Here is a 27,478-nt window from a genome sequence, read left to right as displayed (position 1 = left end):
ACCTATGATTACTGTGCGCTTTGGCAGAGGATCGATATCAGCAATTATCTAAATTAAAGATATATAATTATGGCAATAGATAAATTTTAAAGCGGATTATGAGTGAATATTACCCCTGGTATATGGGTTTCTGGAATAAGCACATTACATACCTTTTTAATCAAATTGACTCCGATCTAATTCTTGAACATGAGAAACATTACAAGTCCGGAACAGGTAACAAATAACACTGAGGAGATATATCCTGGTACGAAAATTAAATAAAAATTCAAAATCAATACACTTCATCATTATTTCAATATGCATTGTATTTTTATTATCACGTGGATTCTCTTTATCATAGGTAATGATATTATAAACTTTGTAATGAATGACACCTTAAGCATTCCATTTATAAATATAATAAAAATACATTGACCTGTTGAGCATGCCTTGGATGCTCCTTTTTGTGACTCTGAGCCCTCTGTAAAATATTAAACAACAAAAATGGATTAAAATATTTCAAATTTCGGAGGAAAAAATTAAATCCATTCTTATTTATTTTCTTCATTTTATTTTTCTTTATTTTGCATATATTTTATGCAGTTGTGAGGAGATTCGCTAGTGAAAGCCGTCAACACCATCATTAGGTGTCACGAATGAATTTCACATTATATATGTGATAACTTTAATAATTTAAAAGTCAGTACCAGAAAATTTGGACGACCTATTTTTGTATTCATATGAAGCAAATTTTGTGTAAAAGCTTCAGAGTGAAAAGAAGAAAATACTTGTTGTGGCCTTTATCTCAACATTTAGATATATCAACGAGGTACTGTCAATTAACAATGGTAATTTCTATATAATTCCTACATCGATACTATATATCCTGGGGGGCTTGAGATAAAAAATACCACTGAGTCTGACACATCTGTTTCATACTTGGATATTTTACTTGAAAAAGACATTAATGGTAATCTAACAACCAATCTTATATCTCTATGATGAACAAAATGACTTTAACTTTTCTTTCGTCAACTTCCCTTACTTATGCAGTAATATAACTTCGTCACCTGCAGACGAAGTTTGTATATCTCAGTTGATTCGATACACAAGAGCATGCTCTACGTATGAACAATTTCTTAAACGATATAAACTATTGACAAACAAGTTGATGAAACAAGAATATCAGCAGTCTCGTTTAAAGTCATCATTTCGTAAGTTCTTTGGTCGATACAATGACCTTGTCAGCAAATACAATTTATCATTGAGTCAAATGCTGTCTGACGTTTTTCATACTAATTGTTAGTCCATTATTTATACACTGAACTGACGACGTATGTTCCCGTTAATTCCTAGTCAGTAGAAGGAGAAAACAGCGGTGTGACCGGTCGGCAGGAGATGTTCACTCCTTCAAGGCACCTGATCCCACCTCTGATGGTTCGGAGGTCCGTGTTTGCTCTGCTCCTGTTTTGAATTGTTTTATTGACTTTTGATGTAGAATAATTTTTAGGTAATTTTTTGAAATGAAAGATGATTAATCACTGATTGTATTCAAAAAAGAAAAAAAAGTTTGTTTACTCACTGACGGTAATGTTAAGATACTGTATGGCTGTTCCTGTTCCACAGAGACCAGAGGATCCAGACTCACACAGAAACTGTGCATAAGTGTCGCTAGTAGTGATATTGTAGGTGATGGTACTAGATCGAATGTACTGACAGCCTGATGGTGAGGACTGGGAGTGGATTGGTTTCTGTGGTAACCCTGTAAAGGATTGTGCTCCAGCAGTCTTAGCACACCAACGTATCGTCTGGAATTGACCCAAATAACATTTTATTCTATAACATGTTTTAGTATTAAGTATGTATTGTTTGGAACTTTGCAGGCATTTAATAATTTAGATTTTCGAACACAAATTAGAATACCTTATTGTTATTTTGAATGTGAAGGAAAGCAATGTAAAAGATTCAAATTGCACGATATGAAAGCAAGGTTTTATCAATATCAATTGAATGGCAGTTAAATACAAGAATAGTTTTTCTTCTAAAAAAAAAGATATTTTTCGGCTTTTTCCCACGCACATAAACATTTACACTAATGTGTTTGTAATGTACGTTCTCTTATAACTGTTTCCCTTTCATTGTATCAAATAAGACTTGGCTACTACTTGGTCGGTCTCAGGTCTAGGTATTTTGTCAATCAAATTAATGTTACATTCATCTAACTTTTAACTTAAAAAAATATTTTTATAATACGGGCCTTATAGGTCATCTGAGTATCATGCGACAACTTTCCAACAATTGAATTTGATTCATGTTTTAAACTAGAGGCCATGAAATTCACAATTTTGAAAGAGGCATCATTGCTTATCATAATTATGCACTCAGCATGCTTATTTTGGTTACTTAATACCCAGAGGTAGATCAGAGTAACACAGAGAAAATTCATTTCCACTTTTAGTGAATTTCAGGGCCCCTGGGTCAGGGCTACTTGTGTTAGGGTTGGTCGACAGTTTAGCTCCCCATCCCACAGGAACCATTGACCCCGAGGCCATATCTTTCAAAATTTTAGAAATCTTTTAAAATTTAATTTCACAATGCTGTTGATTAATACCAAACTGCAGATTTCAAAGCATTAAATTATTTCAGATTATGTACCCCCCCACCACCCTCAAAGTACCTCTGTCCCAGGGGCCAGGAAATTAACCATTTTTGGAAGAAGCAGGTTTTTTGTCATAAATATATACTAAGATCATTTGGCATTATACCCAACAACAAAGGAAAAGATTTTCAAAGGATGCATGCATTTTCACTATATAAACATTAGAGCCCTACCCTAACACAAGAAGCCCTTACCCAGGGACCCTGAAATTCAAAAATCTCAAAGAAGCATCCTTCCCCCTCATAACTATGTGCATAGTTCATTGGTTAAATACTCAGGTGCAGAAAAGAAGAGTTTTAAGGAATTTATGCATTTTCACTGTATAATCAATAAAGCCCTGCCCTATCACCAGAGCTCCCAACCCAGGGGCCATGAAATTCACAATTTTGGAAGAAGTAGCCTTATTCAACATAACTATGTACTTGGTTAGTTTATTTAATACTCAGGAGCAAAGAAGAAGATTTTCAAAGAAATAATTCATTTTTTACTAAATAATCTATATAGCCCAGCCCTACCACTAGAACCCCTGACCCTGGGGCTGTGAAATTCACAATTTTGGAAGAAGCAGCCTTATTCAACATAGCTATGCACTTGGTTAGTTTATTTAATGCCCATGAGCAGAGAAGAAGAATTTCAAAGAATTTTTGCATTTCACTACATAATCTATATAGCCCAACCCTACCACTAGAACCCCTGATCCTGGGGGGATTAAATTCACAATTTGAGAAAAGACAGTCAAATTCAACATATATATGCACTTTGTTAGTTTATTTAATGCCCACAAACAGAAAAGAAGAATTTCAAAGAATTTATGCATTTTCACTATATAATAAACATAGCCCTGCCCTAGCACTAGAATCCCTGACCCTGGGGCCATGAATTTCACAATTTTGGAAAAGGTGGTCATTTTCAACTTACCTATGCACTTGGCTAGTTTATTTAATGTCCAGGAGCAGAAAAGAAGAATTTTAAAGAAATAATGCATTTTCACTATATAAACTGTTAAGCCCGGCCCTAGCACTAGAACCCCTGACCCTGGGGCAATGAATTTCACAATTTTGGTAGAGGACTCAATGCTGATTACAATCATACAAACAGTTTGACTGCTTGATGTCCAGGAGTAAAGAAGAAGATTTTTAAAGATTGCACTGATTTTAGTGGTTTTTGCCCCACCCCAAGGCCCCAGGGGGGCTGGGACCATGAAATTCACAATTTTTGTTTCCCTTCACCCATAGATGCTATATGTCAAATTTGGTTGAAATTGGTACAGTGGATTTAGAGAAGAAGTTAAAAATGTTAAAATGTTAACGCACGCCGAACGACTAACACCGCACGACGCACGACGAACGACGACAGACGAAAACAGATAGCAATAGGTCACCTGAGTTTACTCAGGTGACCTAAAAATATTAAACTTCGAGGTGTGAAATTTTAACATTCATTTCTTGTGATTGTGAATGATGTAAGAATATCTTTAAATGTCCGTTTTCCGAGGGAGAAAAAGTATTTTGACACAACTGAATTTCAAATATGATGAACAATCTAGTAATTACACAAGTTAATCTCCAATAAATGTTGGACTTTGAGCTAAGGATAGTTAAGAAAATGATCTTTGTTAGACATAATTAGGCAATCAGGAAAGCAAAAGACCATTGCAACTGTAGGAGAGAAAGTTCAACATCCACAAGGCGGCCATGCTAAAGGATATCTCTATGGGAAAAGTTACCAATGCCTACTGCTACAAAGGTGATCTCGGTGAACCTCCTGGCTGAGAGAAGTTTGCTAGCATATAAAAAAATCATTCAGGATCTTAAAATAGATAATAAAAAGCCAGAAACAAATCGGAAGAAGAGCCAAAGACTAGCAACAATATTATGTATTCCTTTAATCGCAATTTTAATTTTAAGCTAGAAACTCCTGATTTAATCGTGTTATATCAAAAATAGAATATAATATTTTCAAAGACAAATTGTATTTTTTTTCGGAAACTAAAAGTAAAACGTTCACGCCTTCACGTCATTGAAGAAATAATTCTGTCCGAAAATAGCTTATATTTCTAAACTAACTTGACAAATACGTTCCCAAACATTTTACCATATTATTGAAGCTTCGCTTAAGATTTTCGAACAGAAAGAAGGACCAGCAACCAACTCTTTTTCAATTTTTGAACAAAAGCGTGCATTGCAGTCCAGGACACAATAAAATGTAAAATAATGTTGGTAAGAAATTATTCCGAATTGATATTTTTCAAAATGTAACCATATAACGATGAGTTCCACAAAGACAGAAAACTATTGTGCCGAGTAATTCGTCATGACCTATAAACCCCTGTATGTTTGTACAATTAGATAAAGGAAAAAATGTGCAATTGCAAATAGAGCTCTTTTAACACACCTGCAAACTTGAAAACATTTGAATACAGTGTGTAAACATTTTAAGAGCACATCATTTAAAACAATTTTATATACACAGCAGAAAAATTACAACCTTTCTGTCTTCTACACGAAAATCATGATACTCGTATTTCCTTTTCAACTTCAAACCATCTGTATTAAAATACATACCGCACTAGGATCACTGCCTATCTGTCCTGTACATGTTAACTGTAAATTTGTTCCTACTTCAAACTGTCTTTCATTTGTGTCAAACTGTTCTCCCAGTATCCTCACTTTTGGTGTTTCAATAGACACTGGCTTAACTGTAACATACAAATAAATTTTACATTGCAAGTCCTGTGTATTGTAGGGTTTTTTTTATTCTTTAACAGTGTGATATGTAATATTTTTATGCTATAGAATGGGTTTGCTATGATTATAATAAAAACATTGAAGAGACCGATATACATTCATTAATGCAAAACTGCATACAGGGAACTGTTTGCCCCTGTTTTTTTTACCCCTTCCTGCCTACCCTCATCTCGGCGAATTTAAAATTGGGCAAATTAACAAAATACAGTATACATGTAATTTCTTAAACAAAACTATGACTGGCCGAATTCAAAATTGTTTGCAAGTGTGAAAGGGCGAAAATAAGACGGGACGAAAATAATCCTCTATACAGTATCATATGAGGAAAGAGGAAAACTAAATTTTGATATTGCAATATTGATAAAAATTGTCGTTTTATTTATAACTTATTTTTTACGGTGTATAAACCAACTAAACCACAAAACAGTTTCATAAGTGTGAATAATAAAATCAACAACAACAAAAAATAAAAGAAAATAGGATAATCATCTTCCTTGACAGCTCATGTTACATGTATACAAGCATATTTCACATATAATTATTCTACAATGGTTCCTCCTGCTCTGCTTACCTTTATAAGAAACTTGCAATGAATTTGTTTCGGTAATTTTCTCAGGAATCATATTTGAATTACTGTCTAGCCCACTCATTTTACATCTGTACTCTTTAAAATCATCTGGACATCTGATATTGGACTTTGGAAAGATAATTCTTAGCTGTTCTTCAGAATCAGGTTTTAGGGAACCCGTGGCTGTTGTCAAGTTATTCAATGTTAAATCTTCATACGTTACCTCTTCTCGTTGATCTTCTAAGGTAAGAGCTACAACTGTCTCAAAACCGTTCGTAGTATTTCTCTGCAGGTGTATGTTATATAACACGCTGACATGTGATGGGCTTTGTATGGAACAAACAATGACCAATGCATCCTTTCCCAACTCTACAACTTGTGGTTGAATCTGGATCTGGAGATTCGGAGATAACGCTATAAGAAACCATGAATATACAAGTAATTTTCAAATATTTTCAAGCTATCCCTGCATTTAACATTGAAGTCTTTTTAAAAGTAATTCATTATTTTCAAGATAGATGCAAGAAAAGTCCATTTGGAGCATATATTATAAATTGAATATGTACGAGATAATAAATATGAAAAAAAAAATTTTAAATCTTAAAAACAAAGATGCAAAATCTGTTGGAATGTTGTCGTGGTAACGCTATCTACGAGGGTTGTCCCGTACAATTGTGGACAAGTTGTCTAGTGTGAAAAATAAACATCACTGCGTTTTTAAATTTTCACTATTATTTAGTAAATATATTAGTAATACAATGGTAGGTAGAATAACAAAACTTCGATTTCCTAATTCGTGAGGAATAGTGTATTCTTTCAATATCAATTATATATAGCAATCAAACATAGAAGAAAAAAATACCCCTGTAGGAATACTTGGCAAGGGTTTCTGTCTGTTGGAAGGGAGAAGGTTAATTATATAAAGTATATGGTTTATGTTCCCCATCCTAGGCAACATAATATCCGCTTTGAAATACCCAATTTTTATCGTTTGATAAACTGTTAAGCTTAATATTTATATCGCAAAAAACCTGTCAGAGATTGTCCCAGTGTAAAAGTATGTCGCTGATTGTAAATTCAGCACTCCTCACAAAAGTCCAATACCTACATTTCAAGTTTAGGACTATCTTTTCATGAGATCATGCGCTTCGTATGAAAAATTTCTCAAGCGAGACAAGCATTGAAAAACAAGGGAAATCTCACCCCTTTATGGCATCTGATCCCATATAATGTTTTAAAGGTGCGTATTTGCTCTGCTGTTTGGCTTAAATTGACTTTAAGCTTGAATGCATTTCATATAGGAATTTTCAGAAACAAAACAAGAGTATCAAATCTCGTATAAAATTATCATTTCTAAATAACTGTGGTCAAAACAGTGACCTAGTCTGCAAATTCAGTCTATCATGAAAATTAAGTCGTATGCTAAATGAGTTTTTACATAATACATATGATTGTTAAATAATTTTTTACACATTGAATTTTCCGTTTTTCTTGTTAGGACAAAGAACACATGGCGGGTTTGACAAGTTGGCAGGGGATACTTACTCCTCCATTGCACCTGATTCCATCTCTGATGATTTTAAGGTCCATGTTTGCTCTGCTCTTAATTTGAATTGTAGGAATAAATTTATGAATTTATATTTTATTAATTATCAATAAATTTAGGTTAAATCCTATCAATCATCTCCATATTTTTTTTCTGTACGCCCGTTCATGATAAAGAACAATCTTAATTACACTTTATGCGACTTGTGTTTTGAGGAAATTTTTTATATTCATTTCGGTGTTTCATTTACTGCCTCCAATACTTGGCAATTAAATGAGAACTCATTGAAGTTTTTCAACCAGTTAAGTTAAAATGGCTTTAATCTCCTTTGCTTAATCTGTATAGTTAATTTATGCCTGTGTTTTCTAGTTAAAGGAAAAATTCTTTGAGTTCTTAACACGTTACATAATTCTTATTTTTTTTCTAACTGGTTACAAATTCTCTTTTCGAAACATAAACAGGGAAATGATCAGTAATAGCATGTCGTTTTGGAAAGAAAAATGCAATTTTGCCATACATTTTAATAACTACATGATCTTGTTTATAAATTATATATAATCAACCATAGACCATTTGTCAAAATCATCGCCCTATCGTCTCTTTATCAGGGCAACAATCATTAACGGGTCAATGTTCTAAGAAATATTTTGTTCTTGATTTTAATATCTTTTTCTATAGACAAAATACATGTAGTATTATTTACGAATATATATTTTCACTAGATATAGAAACATTTTCTAAAGAAAACACAAACTATTAATTAGACGTTAATCGCAGCAAATCCCAGTCATTCAAAGTCATATGAGATATTTACTAGTTCAGGCAAGGAGTCATATCATAAACATTTTGAAAAAAAGGTGTAAAAAAATTATAAATATATAAACCATTTTAGAAATGCAACTCACTCAGGGTAATGTTAAGATACTGTATGACTGTTCCTGTTCCACAGAGACCAGAAGATCCAGACTCACACAGAAACTGTGTATAGGTGTCGGCGCTTGTGAGGTTGTAGGTGACAGTACTAGAACGAGTGTACTGACAGCCTGATGGTGAGGGCTGGGAGTGGACTGGTGTCATTGGTAACCCTGTGAAGGATTGTGCTCCAGCAGTCTTGGCACACCACCGTATTGTCTGCAAATCATTTAAAGAAAAGAATAAACAATGACACAAGTATTGTAAACTTGATCGGAGAAAAAACTTTGTTTTACCTATGCAGTTCGTACAATAGTATATTTATTAATTCTTATCTCTACGATGAATCTGTTTGCGGAGATAAGTATTCGTAAGAGAAAATTCCACCTAACTTTTTAAATATAAATTCCATGTATCAGTGCAAGATAATATATTCCGCTTGTTAACACTTAACAGTAAAATCTATAAAACACTCCAACTGAAATTTAAAAAAAAAAATGTCAAAACGTAGATTGTTAAATCGTTTCACTGCTTATGTTTCTGTATAAATTGATATTTTGAATTACATTCTGCATGAACTCAGTTCTTCTGCTATGTTCAACCCTAGCTGAGATTCTTCAGCATTTTTTTTTTCAAGATCTTAAAATCAACTGCAGATTTCACGTTTTGGAAGTTGTTGTGATAAGTAATTATATATTTTTTTATATATTCAAATTTTTTACTTATCTGAAGTATTTAACATATCCTAACATATCCTTGGATTTATCAAAAGATAGAAAAACAAATTAATTTCGAATAATCTATTTAAGATTTAAATGCATTCAGGAAACGTTATAAATTCAATAATCAATATTTATTATATATTGCAACTTATTTCAGATATATACATGCATGCGGCTGGAATTTGATTAGTTTTCATTCATATGAACAAACCTAACTACAATGACTACATAGTATGAAAACATTTTTTCTTCATATTATATACATATATATAAAGTATTGTAATATTGCAGTCATTGTACTTAACTATGTTATGTATGAGGGTGGGTTTAAGCTTATTGTTATATTATAGTGGTTAGTCACCATATAATACATGTATGTATGGGGGTGGACTTCAGAATATAGCATAATACTCACAGGCTTGCCTAGTATTTTTCAGTGTTGTAAAGTACAGTGTAGCATCCAGTAGTAAATTATTAGAAATGTTTTATTGTTTCTGTTAATTTATTATCTTATCGTTTACTTAAATTATTGATGCAATACACAATGTACTTCGACATTGTTATGTCAACAAATATTGTTTTTGTGTTACTAGACAATCTAGAGGGGAAATGTAGAACAGACGGACGGTAAGGAACAGTGATACTAAGATGTTATATGTCAGTTTTTCATAATTATCTACCATTTTACGGCTGTTATTTACTTCGCAAGTGAGTTAAGGCTAGATATGGGTTTTCTATGCAAATGAGCTAATAAAAATGCATAAATTGTATATTTTATGTACAGAGAAAGTTCAAATTGATTTTCTTATACATGCTAAGCACCCACAGTATATTATTGCAAGTGCATTTTATGACGTCATATTATGACGTCATAGTTTTTCCCATTCAAGGTAATAAAACACATTAACAAAACAACGTCGGCGCAAGGGCATATCTCACCTAATTTAAAATAAATAAAGTATCATATTAAGGAAAATAATCTAAAAATTAATAAAATTGCTGCACAAATCCTATCCTCTTCTTCAATTTATAAAAATTTTACTAAACTTACACCGGACTGTACATTTTTACCCTGTTTGAACTTAAAACTGTGCAAATAGTAACTAAACAATTGCAGTGTCGACATTTGTGCAGCAATATCTTAAATCTTTGGAATATTCTGCGTTTCTTTATACCTTGTTTCTGTAAAACAAAGTAAGGTATGCTCTTGCGCCAGAGCGATTTTGTTGATGTTTCTTATAAACGTGTGTAGTAAAGATTGATGACGTCATAATATGACGTCATAGTGTGTACTGGCAGTCGCATATCGTGGGTACCAAGAATGTATTAGAAAACAAGTCTTAACATTTTCTTTGTGGTATCTATAGCACTAATGGGTCTTACTTAATTAATTTGCATAGAAAACTCCATACGTAGCCTTAACTCACTTGCGTTACTTTTCCCAGCACTATCACATGCATTGTAATATGGCGCCTATAAGTCATCTTTCTTACGACGAAAATAGTCACGTGACATAAAAATTGTTGTTTAACAGTGATAAAATCAAAATGACACTTTTCAGTGTCCTCAATTGCTTATAATTGATACTTAAATGTTATTTTATTGCAGTCTTTTCATTTAATTATGTTTTATTTGACGAAATGTTTTGGAACTTGAATGTATAGCGTAAGACTTATGTGTGCTCAATATTGTTTCGTATTACTACGCCGTGGATTGTGTGTGTCCGTTTTATAACCGATTGTTTGTTGAACTAATTTTATTATGTATATCAAATAGAATTTATAACTCCTACCTTACATATAGAAAGAACATTTTCAACGACATTATTTTCTCTGTATTACACAAATTGTATGTAAAGTTGTTCTGAGGTGCTCCAGAAAGGACAATTATTCATTGGTTAGTTTTGATCACGTGACAATTATAGAATATATATATATATATATATATATATATATATATGAGCAGCGAACCTCAATTTTATCATCATGATACTCATCAATATCGCTGACTGTATAGCTGTAAATTACTAGATCTCTTAGAATGCGACTTAGGTATGAGAAAATAATGTAAACTTTAGTACAAAGTAGCCTGTACTTTCTCCACCGCACGAACACCGCAATCCACTGTATTTTATTAGGCCAGAGATGTTAAATTTATAAGAACAAATTATACCTACAAAATGGGCCTTTTCTACACTACAGCTAGGACTTATAATCATAGATATTCTGACTAGTTTTGTGATATTTCATTAATATCTTTATTAAATGAATATTTGAAACTAGAAATTGAACGTGGGTATATTTTTAAAGATCTGAAGTACAATATTAAGAGTGTTTAAATACTTGCGAGGGGCGGAGGATGCTCTATATTTTATGTATACAGTACCGACCAGACCCAACCTGACACAAAGCAGTCCCAGAGCAGTCCCGGGGACTGCTTTCTGGGACTGCTAAAGCAGTCCCGCAGCAGTCCCAGAGCAGTCCCAGAGCGGTCCCAGCAGTCCCAGCGGTCCCAGAAAGCAGTCCCAGCAGTCCCAGAAAGCAGTCCCAGTGGGCGGGGTTTATTAATTTAATAGGCGGGGCTAACTCAGAAATGAGATTTCCAATAAACAATGGAACTATAAAAGGCAGCTGAATTTTTGTTGAGCAGTATGCCAGGAATCCTTACAATGCGAAGGTCATTTACATGTACAATGTATGAGCAGTACCCGCATAGATTTGAAACAATTTGAAATAATATTTATTGAAGGAAGAAAGCTTACACACCTACATAAATGAATTACACTGAACAAGAATATTTAATCACAATTATCTAGGGGTTTTTGTGATTGATACTGGCTCTCATATTTATTTTCTATACAGAAAACTAAAATTGAATTAATTATATTTCACCAGAATTAGTTTTAAATAGATCTAATCATTAAAGATCATGGCCGATTTCAATACTATCGGGATACTCTAAAGGCATTTTTTTTTAAAGTATTAGGGCTTTTGAAAAATTCGTTGCTAATTTTGCCAAGTAATATTTTTAAGTATTGATTATTCTTTACTGACATGTTAATTTAAAAATTATTGTTTTATTTGTAAATTGTATTAGTGACTAGTATAGAATCCTAAGATTATGTTCAACATTAATTAATCTTGAAAGAAATTTATACACATTTCATTTATCTTTTTCTTTTTTTGCATTACATTTTTTACATAGATTGAAATTAGGGTCATTGTTAATTGAGCAGCATGTTCAATGATGTGTAACACTGATACGCGTACCCAAATAACATGCATAATTGATTTTCTGCCCAAAGGCGATTGAAACTGCAGGTGTTTATATCATTTTATTCATACACATGATCGGCCAGCTGGTAAACAAAAGCAAAACAAAAAAGAAATAAATCACAATTCCCGGTATTTTCAACTGTTTATTTATTTATTGTTTTTTAAATTTACTCTTTTTATAATTAACTTATTTATAAATTAAAAACTAATTCATCTGTAAATTCCTGTATAAATGTTCACATTGCTTATGTTACGAAAGAATGGTGGCATAATTTTATTTCATGTCATAAAATAAATTGTTAGATTTTTATTTGAGAGTTGCATGGAATACTCTTTTAGCGTGGTGCTTGTAAAACGTGTAGCCTTTTCAATTGAAATATCTTATATCTAAATGTAAATGATTTTTTAAATAGTGCCAAATGCAAATTTTGAGTATTTAATATTACATTTGATAATAAAATAAATCTACATGTAGATATTTTTTCTCATGAGCCTGAAGTTTTATATATGTTAGAAATAAAAATCTCCTCCTGGCTTCCTTATTTAACAACTTTATTTTTAAAACTATTCAATATTACATTTGTGTAAATATACAGTCCATAAAACTATAAATTAACTATAATACATGTAATCTCAAGTTATTAAAAGATTATAAGAAATCCTTGCTTATTAAACAGTTTAAACTCCTGTCTGCTGCAAGTAAACAAAACAACAGGGAGCCTGCAAATTCAGAATACACAAGTGGGCGGAGCCATCATGTCACTCAGAACCTTTGTCACACATGAGTGAACAAAGCAGTCCCAGAAAGCAGTCCCAGGGGCAGCTGGGACTGCTGGGACTGCTTTTCATAGCAGTCCCATAGCGGTCCCAGAGCAGTCCCACAGCAGTCCCAGAGCGGTCCCAAAGCAGTCCCGGGGACTGCTTTCTGGGACTGCTTTGGTGTCAGGTTGGGTCTGGTCGGTACTGTAATGGACGGATGTCATGTGTAGTCCTGATAGAAAAAAAAATCACTGAATTTACTCGGGATTTATCACAGTGTGTTGATTAGCGTCTGACAAGGTGCCAAGGAAGCTTACAATATTTTAGATTTTAAAAATGTTAAACACATACAGCACTAGGATCACTGCCTATCTGTCCTGTACAAGTTAACTGTAAACCTGTTCCAACTTCAAACTGTCTTTCATTTGTGGCAAACTGTTCTCCCAGTATCCTCACCCTGGGCATCTCAATTACAATTGGCTGAACTGTAACACAGAAATAACATCGAATTATTGCAATCGATGTCATTCAAAAGCCTATATTATTTTAGTTACATTCATATTTCTGTATGTTTTTGAATTTGTCTTGATGTAGGAAAAATAAAAATAGCAAAGAAAATCTCACAGATTTCCGAAATCGTCAATATTCACAAATGCAATATGATATTAAAAAAAAAATAATACAGCTTCTTTGATGGAATGTTCATGTTCGTTGACAAAGCCAATTGATGAAATGCATTACTGGAAATGTTGCAAATTCAGCAATCATAATTCTTGTTTGAAGTCAGTTCACTTCTTGTGTTATTAGCATGCATTTAAAACCAGATTAGGTATACAATGTGGCTTATTTGTCTTCTTACAAACCTCTATAATAAACCTGTACAGGAACTGATTCAGCATCTTGTTCAGGGATCATATTTGAATTACTATCCAAGCCACTCATTTTACACCTGTATTCTTTGAAATCATCTGGACATCTCAAGTTTTCTTTTGTAAAAGTTAATCTAAGTTCCGATGTAAAAGGTGGTTCAAGTGACCCAGTTGCAGTTGTTCTGGCTTGCAAAGTTGAGTTGTAATACCTTATCACTTCTTCATAATTAGTCATTGAAATAGAAACCACATTCTCAAAAGAGTGGGAAACGTTCCTCTGCAGCACCATAAAATACAATGCCTTGACCTGAGATGGATTGTTTAAGGAGCAGATAATAGTCATTGTATCCTCTCCCATATCCACTGTCTGTGGTATAGCTTGGATCTGCAGGTTCTGCGACCATGCTAAAATAAATATGCACTCAGCTATGTTAAGAACCGATATGGAAAATGTTACCTTTGCGCCGTTTTAATATGTATTGCTTCTTTTAAAAAACTTTAACAAAGCAACTGAATACTTGTAGAAAATGTAATATAGCTATCAATAATGGATAGGACTGAGCTGTAGTTATTACCAGTTAAGTCGCACGTATCAGCTGTTTGTCACGTGACTTGTATAAAAATAGAATTGTTAAGCTGAATGTAGGAAATGTGGATAGTGCAAGGGCATACGCTTGTTTTTCAAGAAAAAAATTGATACACATTAAAAGAGGTTTATATCCTTTACCCAAAAAGTGCTGGGAGCTAGTCAGTGCTGTTTGCCAATTTTTCCGAAAATGCTTCTAATAGCTAAAAATTTCCACTTCGCTTAAATTCTGTTATAAATAAAATTAATGTTATGCAGACCAGGATCAGCTCCCAGCACTTTTCAAAATATATACTATATGAGCAATAAATATTCCAAATTTCAGCTCAAACAAAATAGTCTTGCCCTTGCACTTTTGATGTTAATCACGAATACGCTCATCGCTTTAGCGATATTCTCTATATTCCTTATCCCTGTGCAGCTTCAATGCTACTAGATAAATTCATATTCTATACACATTGTATTTAATAAATTATTAAGGTCTTCCGTTTCCAACGGAAGACCTTCTACTGATTCTGTTGGTCAAGATTATTATTCTTTTTTTTTCTTCTACTTCCTAGACGCCAACTTTGAGGCCTCATATCTCACTCATTTATCAACGGATTTTGCTCAAATTTTCAGACATTATAGACATTATTAAAGTATATCGGAGTGCTATCTAACATTTCAAAAATTCACTTCCGCTTTTGAGTTATACCCCTTTAAACGAAAATTTATAGGCTTTCGTTTCCGGATAAAGGCTCAGAGACCACAAAAGCTGGAGCAGAAATTTTACTGATTTTGGGTAACAGAAGGATTGAAGTTGTGCACATCTGTTTTTGTTTTTCGATTTCTGTATTCACAATGGCGCTATATAGGGGTCAAAAATTAGAACGCCTAAAAGAGCGAAAATTTACTCATATTTTCCTTTTTATCTTGAAAACTAAAAATATTTTGTTAAGACATAATGAACAAAAGTTGTGCATAATTGCAAGGGCTTTCATGTAATACTATTCAAAAGGGGCTGGCCCCTATAATAAGGGCTCTATGGAACTTGAAAGTTTTTACTTTATAACTCAAAAACGGTAAATTTTTCGATGTAAATCTAACGAACAAAATTGCTCTTTTACACCTTTTTGATCTGATGAAAATGCTGTTTTGTTCGATTATGCCGGGAATATTGGTAATAACGCGGTAAAAGCAGGCAAGGTAAACAGGTAGCGTTTTTCGGATTACACTCACCTTGTTTGTTTACAATTATATAACACGCCTCCCTCGATAGCGCGGGGCAAAGTCGGTCACCGGGAATCAATCGGCGGGTAATCCTGCGACCCACAGTTATACACAAATAAAAACACAGAATGGTTAAATTCATTCTTTTCATATATAAAATTGTACCTTAATACTATCTCTGTCCTATAAAAATATTATTTTGTTCGAGTCTTACGCATTATAGGAAAGAAAGCTAGTCAGTTCTCATCTTGCTATTGAAGGAAAACTCTGTAGTCTTTATGCGCAGAATGGAAGTAAACTTGCCGTAAATAATAAATTTTTACAATGCTGTATCACATCTCTTTTTTTAATTAGGTTTTTAACGTGTTCTTTGGTTCCCATTAAGAGTATTCAATGGCATCATTTTCCTTTTATTAATCAAAATGTTTCCAAGAGAAAGAGTTTTAGAAAAAGCTTTTCTTCGTTAAGATATGAACACACACAATATGAACGAAAACGATACACGCCCGGATCTCATAAAAAGAACTTTTAAAGAGTCAAATAGTACAGAAATTATTTACTGCGCAATTCTCACATTCACCTGGAACCCAGATTTTAAGGGGGATGTACGGCCACCTTTAGTGCAGTGAACGCAAAATGTAAACATTTCTTTAAATGGCTAAAATACATTATATTTTGATCAAATTTTAAGTCTTTTTGATAAAGATACAATAAATATGCATAACCGAATGCATGTTGTGCATATGTAATCTATACTTTTGCAGAAAAATGCTTTTGATATGCTCCTTAGAACTGCGCAGCTACAGAATTCAGCAGAGCCTTAAAAAATCCAAAAAAATATGCAAACTGTGCATTAATGTTCTCTCTACAACCATTTGTTGAGAAAATGTCTAAATTTTGCACTTTTAAATGATAATTTCAAGTTCAAAACAAGGTACTATTGTCTTCAAAAAGAGTTTAAAGAACCATGAAAGTAGTTCATGGATAGCAGCACGTGGTCTATTTTTAGCACGGAATCTTGTTTTCCAGACCTCTTCTTAATATGGAGGGGCATAACAATCTTTAAATGTAGAAGAGAATTACAGTTGCAAAATATTTCAAATAATATGAACACTTTAAAAAGAGGGAAGGTGTTATAGTGTGGCTTGAAGTAATTTATTTAGTTTGAACACAATTTTTTTTCTATTTGCCCATATTTTCAAAATTACAATTGTACAAAGTAAAGAGAAAAAATCAACCTATAAACATCTTTAAAATGATGTTTGTTGGTCCTCTCAACTCAGGGAAAAATTATTGGGTCCGTATTTATAGGTGAGAAAAAAAAATCCTTAAAATTTAAACAGAATTGTTTACGGAAGAAAAAGAAAAAATATCGTGTAATGAAATGTTAAAAAAATGAGTCGGGCCATTTCTAGGCAGTAGATCGGGAGAGAGGGCAACCAAATATTTTTATAACAAGTGGTATTATAAGGCTAGTACATGTTCCATCACATACTTAGTAATGCAATTTTTTGTAATCTTTGACACTATTTTGAAAAACAAACAAAGGATTTTCGGGGGAGGGGGGGGGGTTAGCACTCACTTTTTGTGCGATGATAGACATAGCATATGCAATGGACCTTTCATTGCAAACATTGTGCTTGCTTCTAAATTTCATAGAAACAACTCATTATATTTTATCAAGCTTCGCCACGGTATGTTCAATGAGCGAGAGCTTACAACGTTGTCAACATAATGAGACATGATGCGTTTTTGTGTCCAAACATGACCCCATACAATGTCTGGGTCATTGCAAACATTCTAGCTATTTATGTGAGGTGCCTGAAGGAAATCCTATAAATGCCTATTTTTTCTATATAACTTATAAACAAAATAGACATATGTACCAACTTTTCGAATGTAAGACATGTAATTACAATTTATTTTTCATGCACTGCGTATTGTTTAACATTTTCAAATTAAATGCTAAGCATCCTCCTTGCAGTGCCCCATTTGAAAATAACTTCTTTCGCCACAGAAAAAAGACCCACTGTAAACACATATGTTTAGGACATTTTTATCTTTTTATCTTGAGTTTTAAAGAAACCAACAAATTATCAAGACTTGTTCCATGAAAAATTAAATATAATCATGGTAATAAACGGATTTATACACAGCAGATATATGCACATGCCAACCATGTGCTTAGTGGAATAATTTTAGCGAGGAATTTCGAGTTGTAAACAGAAAAGTTTTTCCCGATTTGCTGGAAAGAGGTTAAAATCGCGTTTTTTCATTAATCAGACGATGCGATGCAACAAATAAAAGTAGTAAGTAATATAACCTAATGATTATTACTTAGTAATTTCTTGTCTTGGTGCTATTACGGTCGCATTTATTCTAAAATCATTGTTATTCGAACTCTGTGTGACAGAGGAATGGCGGACGAAATAAACACATGGCCTCAGGAAGACACCCATATGAGAAATCAAATTTTCAAGAATTATTGATAATGACAAGAAAAAAACGAAACAAATGGTTGTAGCCATATTATCAATGAATCAAACTAAGTCCATTTTCAATGCATTTTTCATCTCATGAATGCTGTAGCTGCGCAGTTCTAACATGATTAATTTTCTTCTAATTAAGACAAAATAAACTTAATTGTTTACTAATTTTGGTCTCCAACAATAGATAATTAGTGCATTAGCACTTTGAGTAACTTTGAGCTAGTTTAGTATAGTATTAAGCGCATTCTTGTTATTTCTTAGTTTACACCAGACTAGATCCGATATGGCTTGTACATCCCCCTTAAGTGTGTTGACCATTGCTGCGTAATCTTACGATTACTCGCGTCCAAGAAAATCTTAAGCGACACGCCGCGGCGAACCATTGACCCCGCAGTCATAGGCAAAATAATTGGTGTATTAAAACCATTTTACAATCAGTGGAAAATTATTATTGTCCGATATTTGAGATTAATATGTTGGCTTATCTTTGTTTTAAATTTGATCGTGATACATGTTTATCTAAAACGGCTATCTTGGTTTTGTGTTTGTTTACAATTACGCGACAAACCAATCCTTCCGTCGCTTGTTGACATTTATTTACACAGCGTGGTCGAATGTTAAATCTTATTTTACAAACTTATGGAAAACATTATTTTCTGTAAGTAAATCGAATCTTTCAAAAATATTTTAAAATACTTTAGAACAAAACGTTGGGGTATTTATTTTACATGTTCATTAATCAGTCTTTAATTTTTATAATTCGTTAGCTCCATGTGTAGTTTTACTTTTCGTTTTTAGGATTCATAGCGTAAGGACTGGCGATCTGCGCTTACTTTACTTCAACCAATATTGATTTAAATGCATAAGCTTAATTAGCGCTTTTAACTCACAAATAAATCCGTTTTCAACACAAATTTTCCCAAACAAATTTTTTTTGTTCATCACAGATTTTTACCATGGCTATTTCAGTTTTAAATTTTAAAGAAAATCTTCCGAATCATAAGGATCTATTCAGAATTTTACTCATAAATGAAATGGACTAAACATCGATAAGTATCTCCGGCACGTTTCAACTTCATAAGTGACTTCTGTGCTTGCACAATGCCTATTTATATTACACGTTGATTAGTCAAGTTGAAAAAATAATTCAAGATTTTAAAGTAATGAATTTTATTTGTTTTATAATTTATTCAAAACCTGTAAATGATTAGTATAGTGCGCTAACCTTTTAATTTTGTTCCGTGATTTAAAAAATATCAGTAGCAGATTATACAATGTACATGTAAGTAGTACATGAAATAAACCCGCATCGTATGTACAGAATCGAAAATTTAATAACTTATATATAACAATCTACAGCTACTGAATATCACAAACTTATCATGTAATTACACACTTTTATGACCTAATTTAAACTATTAAAATCATAACCGGCACCATAGTTAAACATTACATGTCTTATAATCGGCACTTAGTGCCTTTGAGCAGGAAGGGATCTTTTTTGTAGCAGCACCTAAAGCGACACAGGACCTTGTTTTATACGGTCTCATCGGAAGGACAGGTCCCCACGTCCCACAGTGGGATTTGAACCACGACGTAAGGATCAACTCCTTACTTCGCTACTATAGAACAGACGCTCTAATCATTGCGCTATGCGGGCGACCTTGGGGATATAAAATGAAAACAATGAAGAAAACGGTTAGTAAAAAGTAAGAAGGGGTCGTTTTAAAGCATTATTCTTACGAACTTCAGGGCAAGAATGAGAAACCATATTTACGAAAGCTTCCTGATATAAAAAAGATTACTTTTTTTCAAATCATGACTAGAGTTTTCCCTTGCAAAGTAATTGTGTATTTTGGGGGGTAGTGTGGATGGAATGGGAATTAAACGGTCTGTTTAACTGTCCATATGTCTGTCTTTAAGTTTTTCCAAGAAGGTCAGGCTATAACACAAAGAAACCAGAAGCTTGTACTCGATACAAAGATTTCAAGTGATCCTAGGTTGTGTCATTGTATTTATATATTCAAGGCAATATTACGGCAAATTCAGGGTCACTGGAGAAAGAATTAATGTTTTGTTGCATCATTTATATGTAATCGAGAATATCTGTAAGCTCATACTTGATACACAGATTGCTCGTGACAAAAATTTTTTTTTTTTACGATTTTCACTCAGAAAACAGTATTTTATTCATTCTGACTATATTTGTTTAAGTTTATACTTGATACAAAAAGCTTATAGTCCGCCGGTTTTCAAATGACTTAAAATAAGGTCATTTTAGCAAAGGACAAGATAGGGTAACAGCCCGAATCTGGCCCCTTATTTGATATAAAAATCAGAACAATGGTAGAATTGTGATAGTTTGTAGTTCAGAAGATAAATCGATCCTCACTTTTATACAAGCACTAATTTTGATTCAAAGGTTACATGGAAGCTACTAAAGGGCCCAGAAATAGGGTATTTTCTAGAATTTCCTCAATTCTGGTGGAATTTTATCCTATTTTGGATACATTTCTCTTCCTAAAACATAGAGCACAAGCTTGCCTATCTGAGATTTTTACACATAAACTGCATCTGATATCAGTGTATAAAATATATAAATTTGGTAGATAGGCAAGCGTGTGCTCTATGGTTTCCGAAAGAAAATGTGCTAAAAATTTGATGAAAATTTGCATAAAAATGAGAAATTACAGAAATTGACCTATTTCCTGGATTCACTTTGGCCCCTGTATATTCTAAATCTAAAAATTTATACTCATTTTGTGGCAGGAGTGACAACAGGTTTTTATGGGTAAATTGTTGAATCATTTTTAAAGACAGCCAAAACTGGGGGCCAAATACTGCTTTAACCCTATCTTGTCCTTTAGGGCCAATGACAGAAAAGTTGTAAAACTCCTGTCAAGGTTATGAATTTCTAAAAGTTGTTTCAGATTGAGGGTTTGTCTTGACAAAGAGCCAAGGTTATTCTGTTAAAATCATGGTCACTGACATAAGAAATCTTTTCTTTTCCACGCTATGAACTAGTAAGTGAAAATCATTGGAGGCTCTTACTTGAAACATAGATTACTTATGATTGGAGGTTGTGTCATGTCTTTCTGGCAAATCAAGGTCACTGACAGAGAAAAAAATGTTTAAGCATAACTTTGTCATTAAGATTCACTGGAGGCTCATGCTGAGAGGAAAGGTTGTTCACATTTGAAAGTGCAGTAACCTTGACCCAAGGTCGTAACTTCCTGTCCACAGCTCCAACGGAAGACCTACTCGTTGCTTTGCAACGAGCTCGGCTCTAGTTTTCTTTTAGTTTTTATGATTAAGTCTAAAAATTAGCAATAGTATCATATTTATTTAAGCATTTTTGTTATTATTTAACCAGTGAATCTACTCCTCTGGATCACTTGTGCTGCGTCATACCAAGGCTGATGACGTCATATTTGACAAAAGGCTTTCTTCTATTACTCGACTGTATCGCTATTAAGTATTGCAATTTTACAAGATTTTATGAATAATCGATAAAATGAATACATTCAAGTTGTTTTTTACGCATGGTCATGTTGTTAATTAATTTCTGTGGCTTGTTAAATTTCAATGAGGTCACAATTAAACTTTCAATACGATGTACAAGGAATGTGAACTCTGACCTTCCTTAACATAGCTGAGCATTTACACAGTAGAACACTGACCTTAAAAGGGACATGGACACAGTTTCAATTGAAATTCTGAAACCAATTTTTATGTTTATAATTCCTAAGTAAGGCATCATCTATTAATCAGCCAAAATTTGAATATCATTTGTTGATTAACAAACAAGGTACATAACTTAACGTTGTTCATAATTTAAACAAGGCTCGTGCCTTGTTTTTGTTTACATATAGAAAATATCATAATTATTTAAAACAATATGAAATTCAGCAAATCAATAGAAACTGTCTAAGCGTATTGAGAATAAACTTTTTTATTGAAATTATATTAACCTACGTAAATAAAAATATGACACGGACCTTGTTTACATACAAAGGTTTGAAGCTCTAAATATGTCATGTATCTCGACAAACGAAGTTTAAATTTTTAATGATCATTCGAAAGACCTTAGTTTAATATTTGTAAAATTATAAAAATAAGTTTAAAATATTTTGGGGTGCAACTGTGTCCATGCACCTTTAAGGGTCATCTGAGTACGATTTTTATCTGATGCAAAATCTCAAATTAAACTAGAAATCTATTCTCATATTTAAATATATTTGACATTTGAAAATACAAGATAATTTGAAAACAAATTTGTTTAAAAATATAAATATGTAAACCATTATAGAAATATTACTCACTTAGGGTAATGTTAAGAAACTGTATGGCTGTTCCTGTTCCACAGAGACCAGAATATCCAGACTCACACAGAAACTGTTTATAGGTGTCGACGCTTGTAAGGTTGTAGGTGATAAAACTAGAACGTGTGTACTGACAGCCAGATGGTGAGGCCTGGGAGTGGACTGGTGTCATTGGTAACCCTGTGAAGGACTGTGCTACAGCAGTCTTAGCACACCACCGTATTGTCTGCAAATCAATTAAAGAAAAAAGAAAAAAAAACTATAACACAAGTATCATAAACTTGATTTGAGAAAAATAATGTTTGTTTAACCCATGCATTACCCTACTTAAAGCTGAACACGATTCGTAAAAGAAATGTGTCCGCCATTTTTGTTCCCGAGTCTCGCTACCCTGCAGACCCCTATAAATACGGCAAGAATCAGAGACTGTTCAGTGTAATCGGTCGACACCTGTGTAGTCGCACCTATGCTATTCAGGCCTTGGGAGCGAGAATAATAACGGTAATACTTCTTCAAATGCAGGAAAGTAAGATAGGAAATATATTTACAATTATAGTTGTATAAGTCAGTGCATTATACAAACAACACAGATAAACGTAACTGCAATAAAATATAAACAAAGGTAATGCAATATAACCAGCACTTACACGGGTCGCCATTCCACGCCAATACCTGTGACAATAAAGCAGTCAGGTGTAACGAATGGGACGAGTATACCCTAGTGTTGATGTATCGTCGATAATGCTATCAAAAATGGCGTATGCCTATTTACATGTACGAGTCGTGTTCAGCTTTAATGTGTATTTATTCTTATCCCTACCATAAATCTGTTTGCGGAGATAAGTGTTCGTAAAAGAAAAATCCACCAAGTTTTTAAATGTAAATTCCATGTATCAGCATGATCAGTGTAAGATAATATATTCCGCTTGTAAACACTAAACAGTAATATATATATAGAACACTACAAATGAAAATTGTTACAGAATTTTGTCAAAATTTAGATTGTCAGATCGTTTCACAGCTTCTGATTCTGTTTAAACGGACATTTTAAATTACATTTAGCATGAACTAAGTTTTTCTTCTACGTTCAACACTGAGATTCTACAGCAATATTTTCAAGATCTAAAAATCAACTGCAGATATTTCACCATTTAGAAGTTGTTGTGATAAGTAATAATATTTTCTTTGTATTTAAATTATTTACTTATCTGAAGTACTTAACATATCCAAACATATCCTAGGATTTATAAAAAAAAAATAGACAAGAGACCTATGAGCCACATCGCTACCCTCATTAGCACATTGGTTTGGAAAGAAAGAAAAAAAACATTTCAGAATTAAGAATTTTACATTGGCTGGCCATGGGGACTTGAATTTTAAACTACCTGATGATTCCTCCATATCATTATAACAAATGGATTTGCTGTTTTTGAGCAGATGATTATTTTCCTATTTATACATTTGAAACCTCCCCCATTTGTGGCCCTGCCCTACAACTGGGGACCTCATTTGAACATGTATACTTTGTACTACCCGAGGATGCCTCCATATCAATATGATTAAACATGGATTTTCTATTCTCGGGAAAAAATTTCCATGATATTTTAGGTAAAACTTTGATCCCCTATTGTGGCTTACCCTACCCAACCCCTACTCCCCATGTCATGACTTAAACAAACTTGAATCTACACTACCTGAGGATGCTTCCATAAAGATTCGACGAATCAAGGCCTTGTAATTCTTCAAATGAAACGTTTAAAAAAAAAAATTCCAATGAATTCATTCCTATGTAAAACTTAAGTCGTCCATCGTGGCCCCGTCCAACCCCCTGGGGTTGAACATATTTGAATCTACACTAGCTGAGGATGATGTCACATGAGTTTCATATTTCCTGGCCTAATGATTCTTGAGAACAAGATTTTCAAAGATTTTTTCATCTATATTCCTATTTAAAACTTTGATCATCTATTGTGGCCCCACCCTTCCAGCAGGGGTCATGATTTGAACAAAATTGAATCTGTACTGCCTGAGGATATTTCTCGATGAGTTTCATCTTTCCTGGGCAAATGGTTCTTGAAAATAAGATTTTTAAAAATGTTTCTATATATTCCTATGTAAATTTTGATCGTCAATTGTGGCGTCACCCTACTACCCAGGTTTATGATTTGAACAGATGTGAATCTACACTACCGAAGGATGCCATTAAGTTTTCACTAATTTTGAATAAGCTCCGATTTGATTAGGGTGTGGGGCTTCATTTTTTCCAAACTTGAAACCCCTTTGCTATAGGATACTATTTGGCAAGTTTGGTTGAAATTGGCATGGTGGTTCTTGAGAAGTCGAAAATGTGAAAAGTTTACAGACAGACGGAAAGACAGACAGACAGACAGTTAGATAAACGGACGTCGGAAAAAGCCTTCGGCTCAAGTGAACTAAAAAACAAATTAATCTCGAATATTCTCTTTAGATCTAAATTTATTCAGGTAACGTGAAAAATTCATTAAACGATATGTTATATATTTCGACTTATTTTATATATTTTCATGCATGCGGCTGGACGATTACTTAATGGTTTTCATTTTTATTATTAAACCTACCTACAATAACAAAATAATGTGAAAATTTTTTTTCTACATATTATGTACTAGTATATAAAATATTTAAGTTTTTAAAAATGTTTAACACATACTGCACTAGGATCACTGCCTATCTGTCCTGTACAAGTTAACTGTAAAGCTGTTCCTACTTCAAACTGTCTTTCACTTGTGTCAAAGTGTTCTCCCAGTATCCTCACTCTGGGCATCTCAATTACATATGGCTGAACTGTAACACAGAAATAACATCTAATTATTGCAATCGATGTCATTCAAAAGTCTATATTTTTTAGCTACATTCATATCTCTGTATGTTTTTGAATTTGTCTTGATGTAGGAAAAATAAAAATAGCAAAGTAACTGTCATAGATTTTCGAATTCGTCATTATTCACAAGTGCAGTATGATATTCAAAAAAAAAAAATACAGCTTCTTGGATGGAATGTTCATGTTTGTTGACAAAGCCGATTGATGAAATATATTACGGGAAATGTTGCAAATTTAGCAATTCTAGTTCTTGTTTGAAGTCAGTTCACTTACTGTGTTATTAACATGCATTTAAAACCAGATAAGGTACACAACATGGCTTATTTGTCTTCTTACAAACCTCTATAATAAACCTGTACAGGAACTGATTCAGCATCTTGTTCAGGAATCACGTTTAAACTACTATCCAAGCCACTCATTTTACACCTGTATTCTTTGAAATCATCTGGACATCTAACGTTTTCTTTTGAAAAAGTTAATCTAAGTTCCGCTGTAGAAGGTGGTTCAAGAGACCCAGTTGCAATTGTTCTGGCTTGCAAAGTTGAGTCGTGATATATTATCTCTTCTTGATAATTATCTGTATTCATTGAAATAGAAACCACTTTTTCAAAAGAGTTGGAAATGTTCCTCTGCAGTTCCATAATATACAATGCCTTGACCTGAGATGGATTATTTAAAGAGCAGATAATAGTCATTGTATCCTCTCCCATATCTACTGTCTGTGGTATAGCTTGGATCTGTAGGTTCTGTGATGATCCTGAAAGAAAAAAAACATTTACATAAGAGAACCGTGTACTCATGTTTTACTCAATCATGGAAGCAAAGCCTTTGTAATATCTGAATGAGTTGCTTGAAAAACCATGGAAACAATTTGCCTGTTACATGTCCTGAAATAAAAGGAATAAGATGCTACTCACTCACCTCCTCCGGAGAGCATTTATCATTCATTAAACCTCTTTAATAGAGAAATAAAAATGGTTAAATAGAGTGGTTCAAGTAAATGTTTTACCATTTTTTACTTACAAAAATAACAACAAACATACGAGTTTTGACTCTTATACAATCCTTCAAACGAAAAATTTAAGTCCATGTTTTTTGAATCATATTCAGTTGTTTTTCAATAAAAGAGGAACTCGTATTTTTTACTTACAAAAATAACAACAAACATACGAGTTTTTAACTCTTATACAATCCATCAAATGAAAAATTTAAGTCCATGGTTTTTGAATCATATTCAGTTGTTTTTCAATAAAAGAGGAACTCGTATTTTATACTTATCTTGTCAATTATGATTTGGAAAATTATTTTATTAAAAATATGTTTGTACATACAGAAACACTATAAAAAAGTTGCTTGGTTTTCAGATTTACAATATCCATTTGATTATGAGGGGGGGGGGGGTCAGATTTTCCTACATGTATAATCTGCCAGATCGAATTCCCATTGCATTCCGGCTGTTACGAGCTACCAGATTTTTCTGTATACGTGAAATGTAGAAACAACGAACAGTTGCAATTTCATAAGCCTATTGAAGCAATTCAAATTGGTAGCAGAGAAAACTCGGTTATCCAAAAACATAAAAAGGGACTAATTACCATAGAGGAGTGGGCACACCCCTTTCATCAGTTAAAAGCCAACTAATATACATCATTTCAATGAAATAAACCAAAATGGTGTGAGAGGAAGCGTTTTAAAACAGTCCCACGTAACTGTTTTAGTTTTGGCCTTTATACCTAATTTGTTTTTAGGATTAACAAACAATGTACATGTAGCTTGATTTGTATTCCTTTTTCTAAAAGTTTACAAAAACAACACAAATAGTATTACCATTTTCAAGAAAACACCTATGTTTAATCTAAATGGTGAAATAATTTACAATCCAAAGCATTTTTTGGTTTCCGACACTCCTTGATATGAATTAAAATAACATAACTACTAGTAATTATAAAATGCAAAGATTTGAGAAAAAA

The 27,478-nt window shown here is 33.1% G+C and overlaps 1 protein-coding gene across 1 annotated transcript; it reads right to left on the bottom strand.

The window, feature by feature from the left end:
* Positions 1 to 1,556: 1,556 nt before the first annotated feature.
* LOC134271230 (uncharacterized) lies at positions 1,557 to 26,269 on the bottom strand. The gene is made up of 9 exons (XM_062753465.1): positions 25,849 to 26,269; positions 25,338 to 25,471; positions 22,649 to 22,874; positions 14,034 to 14,444; positions 13,522 to 13,655; positions 8,408 to 8,633; positions 5,960 to 6,370; positions 5,206 to 5,339; positions 1,557 to 1,790 (listed from the first exon to the last, which is right to left on the bottom strand). Exons 1-9 carry the CDS (start codon positions 26,216 to 26,218, stop codon positions 1,557 to 1,559), a joined length of 2,280 nt encoding a protein of 759 aa, XP_062609449.1. The 5' UTR covers positions 26,219 to 26,269.
* Between the last annotated feature and the right edge of the window lie 1,209 nt (positions 26,270 to 27,478).

This window comes from Saccostrea cucullata, unplaced genomic scaffold (genome assembly GCF_032062105.1).
Source record: "Saccostrea cucullata isolate Sc308-1 unplaced genomic scaffold, CSIRO_AGI_Scuc_v1 ctg8545, whole genome shotgun sequence".
Lineage (NCBI taxonomy): Eukaryota > Metazoa > Mollusca > Bivalvia > Ostreida > Ostreidae > Saccostrea > Saccostrea cuccullata.
This window is presented reverse-complemented; position numbering and strand designations above follow the sequence as displayed.

What these genes read in the sequence shown, in the direction of transcription:
- LOC134271230 (XM_062753465.1), bottom strand. Translation starts at nt 26,218, where the DNA reads ATGGGAGAGGATACAATGACTATTATCTGCTCTTTAAATAATCCATCT. An exon ending in TGTACAGGTTTATTATAGAG is followed by an intron (nt 25,472 to 25,848) that starts GTTTGTAAGAAG and finishes TCTGTGTTACAG; the next exon opens with TTCAGCCATATGTAATTGAG. An exon ending in GTTTCTTAACATTACCCTAA is followed by an intron (nt 14,445 to 22,648) that starts GTGAGTAATATT and finishes TATTTATTTTAG; the next exon opens with CATGGTCGCAGAACCTGCAG.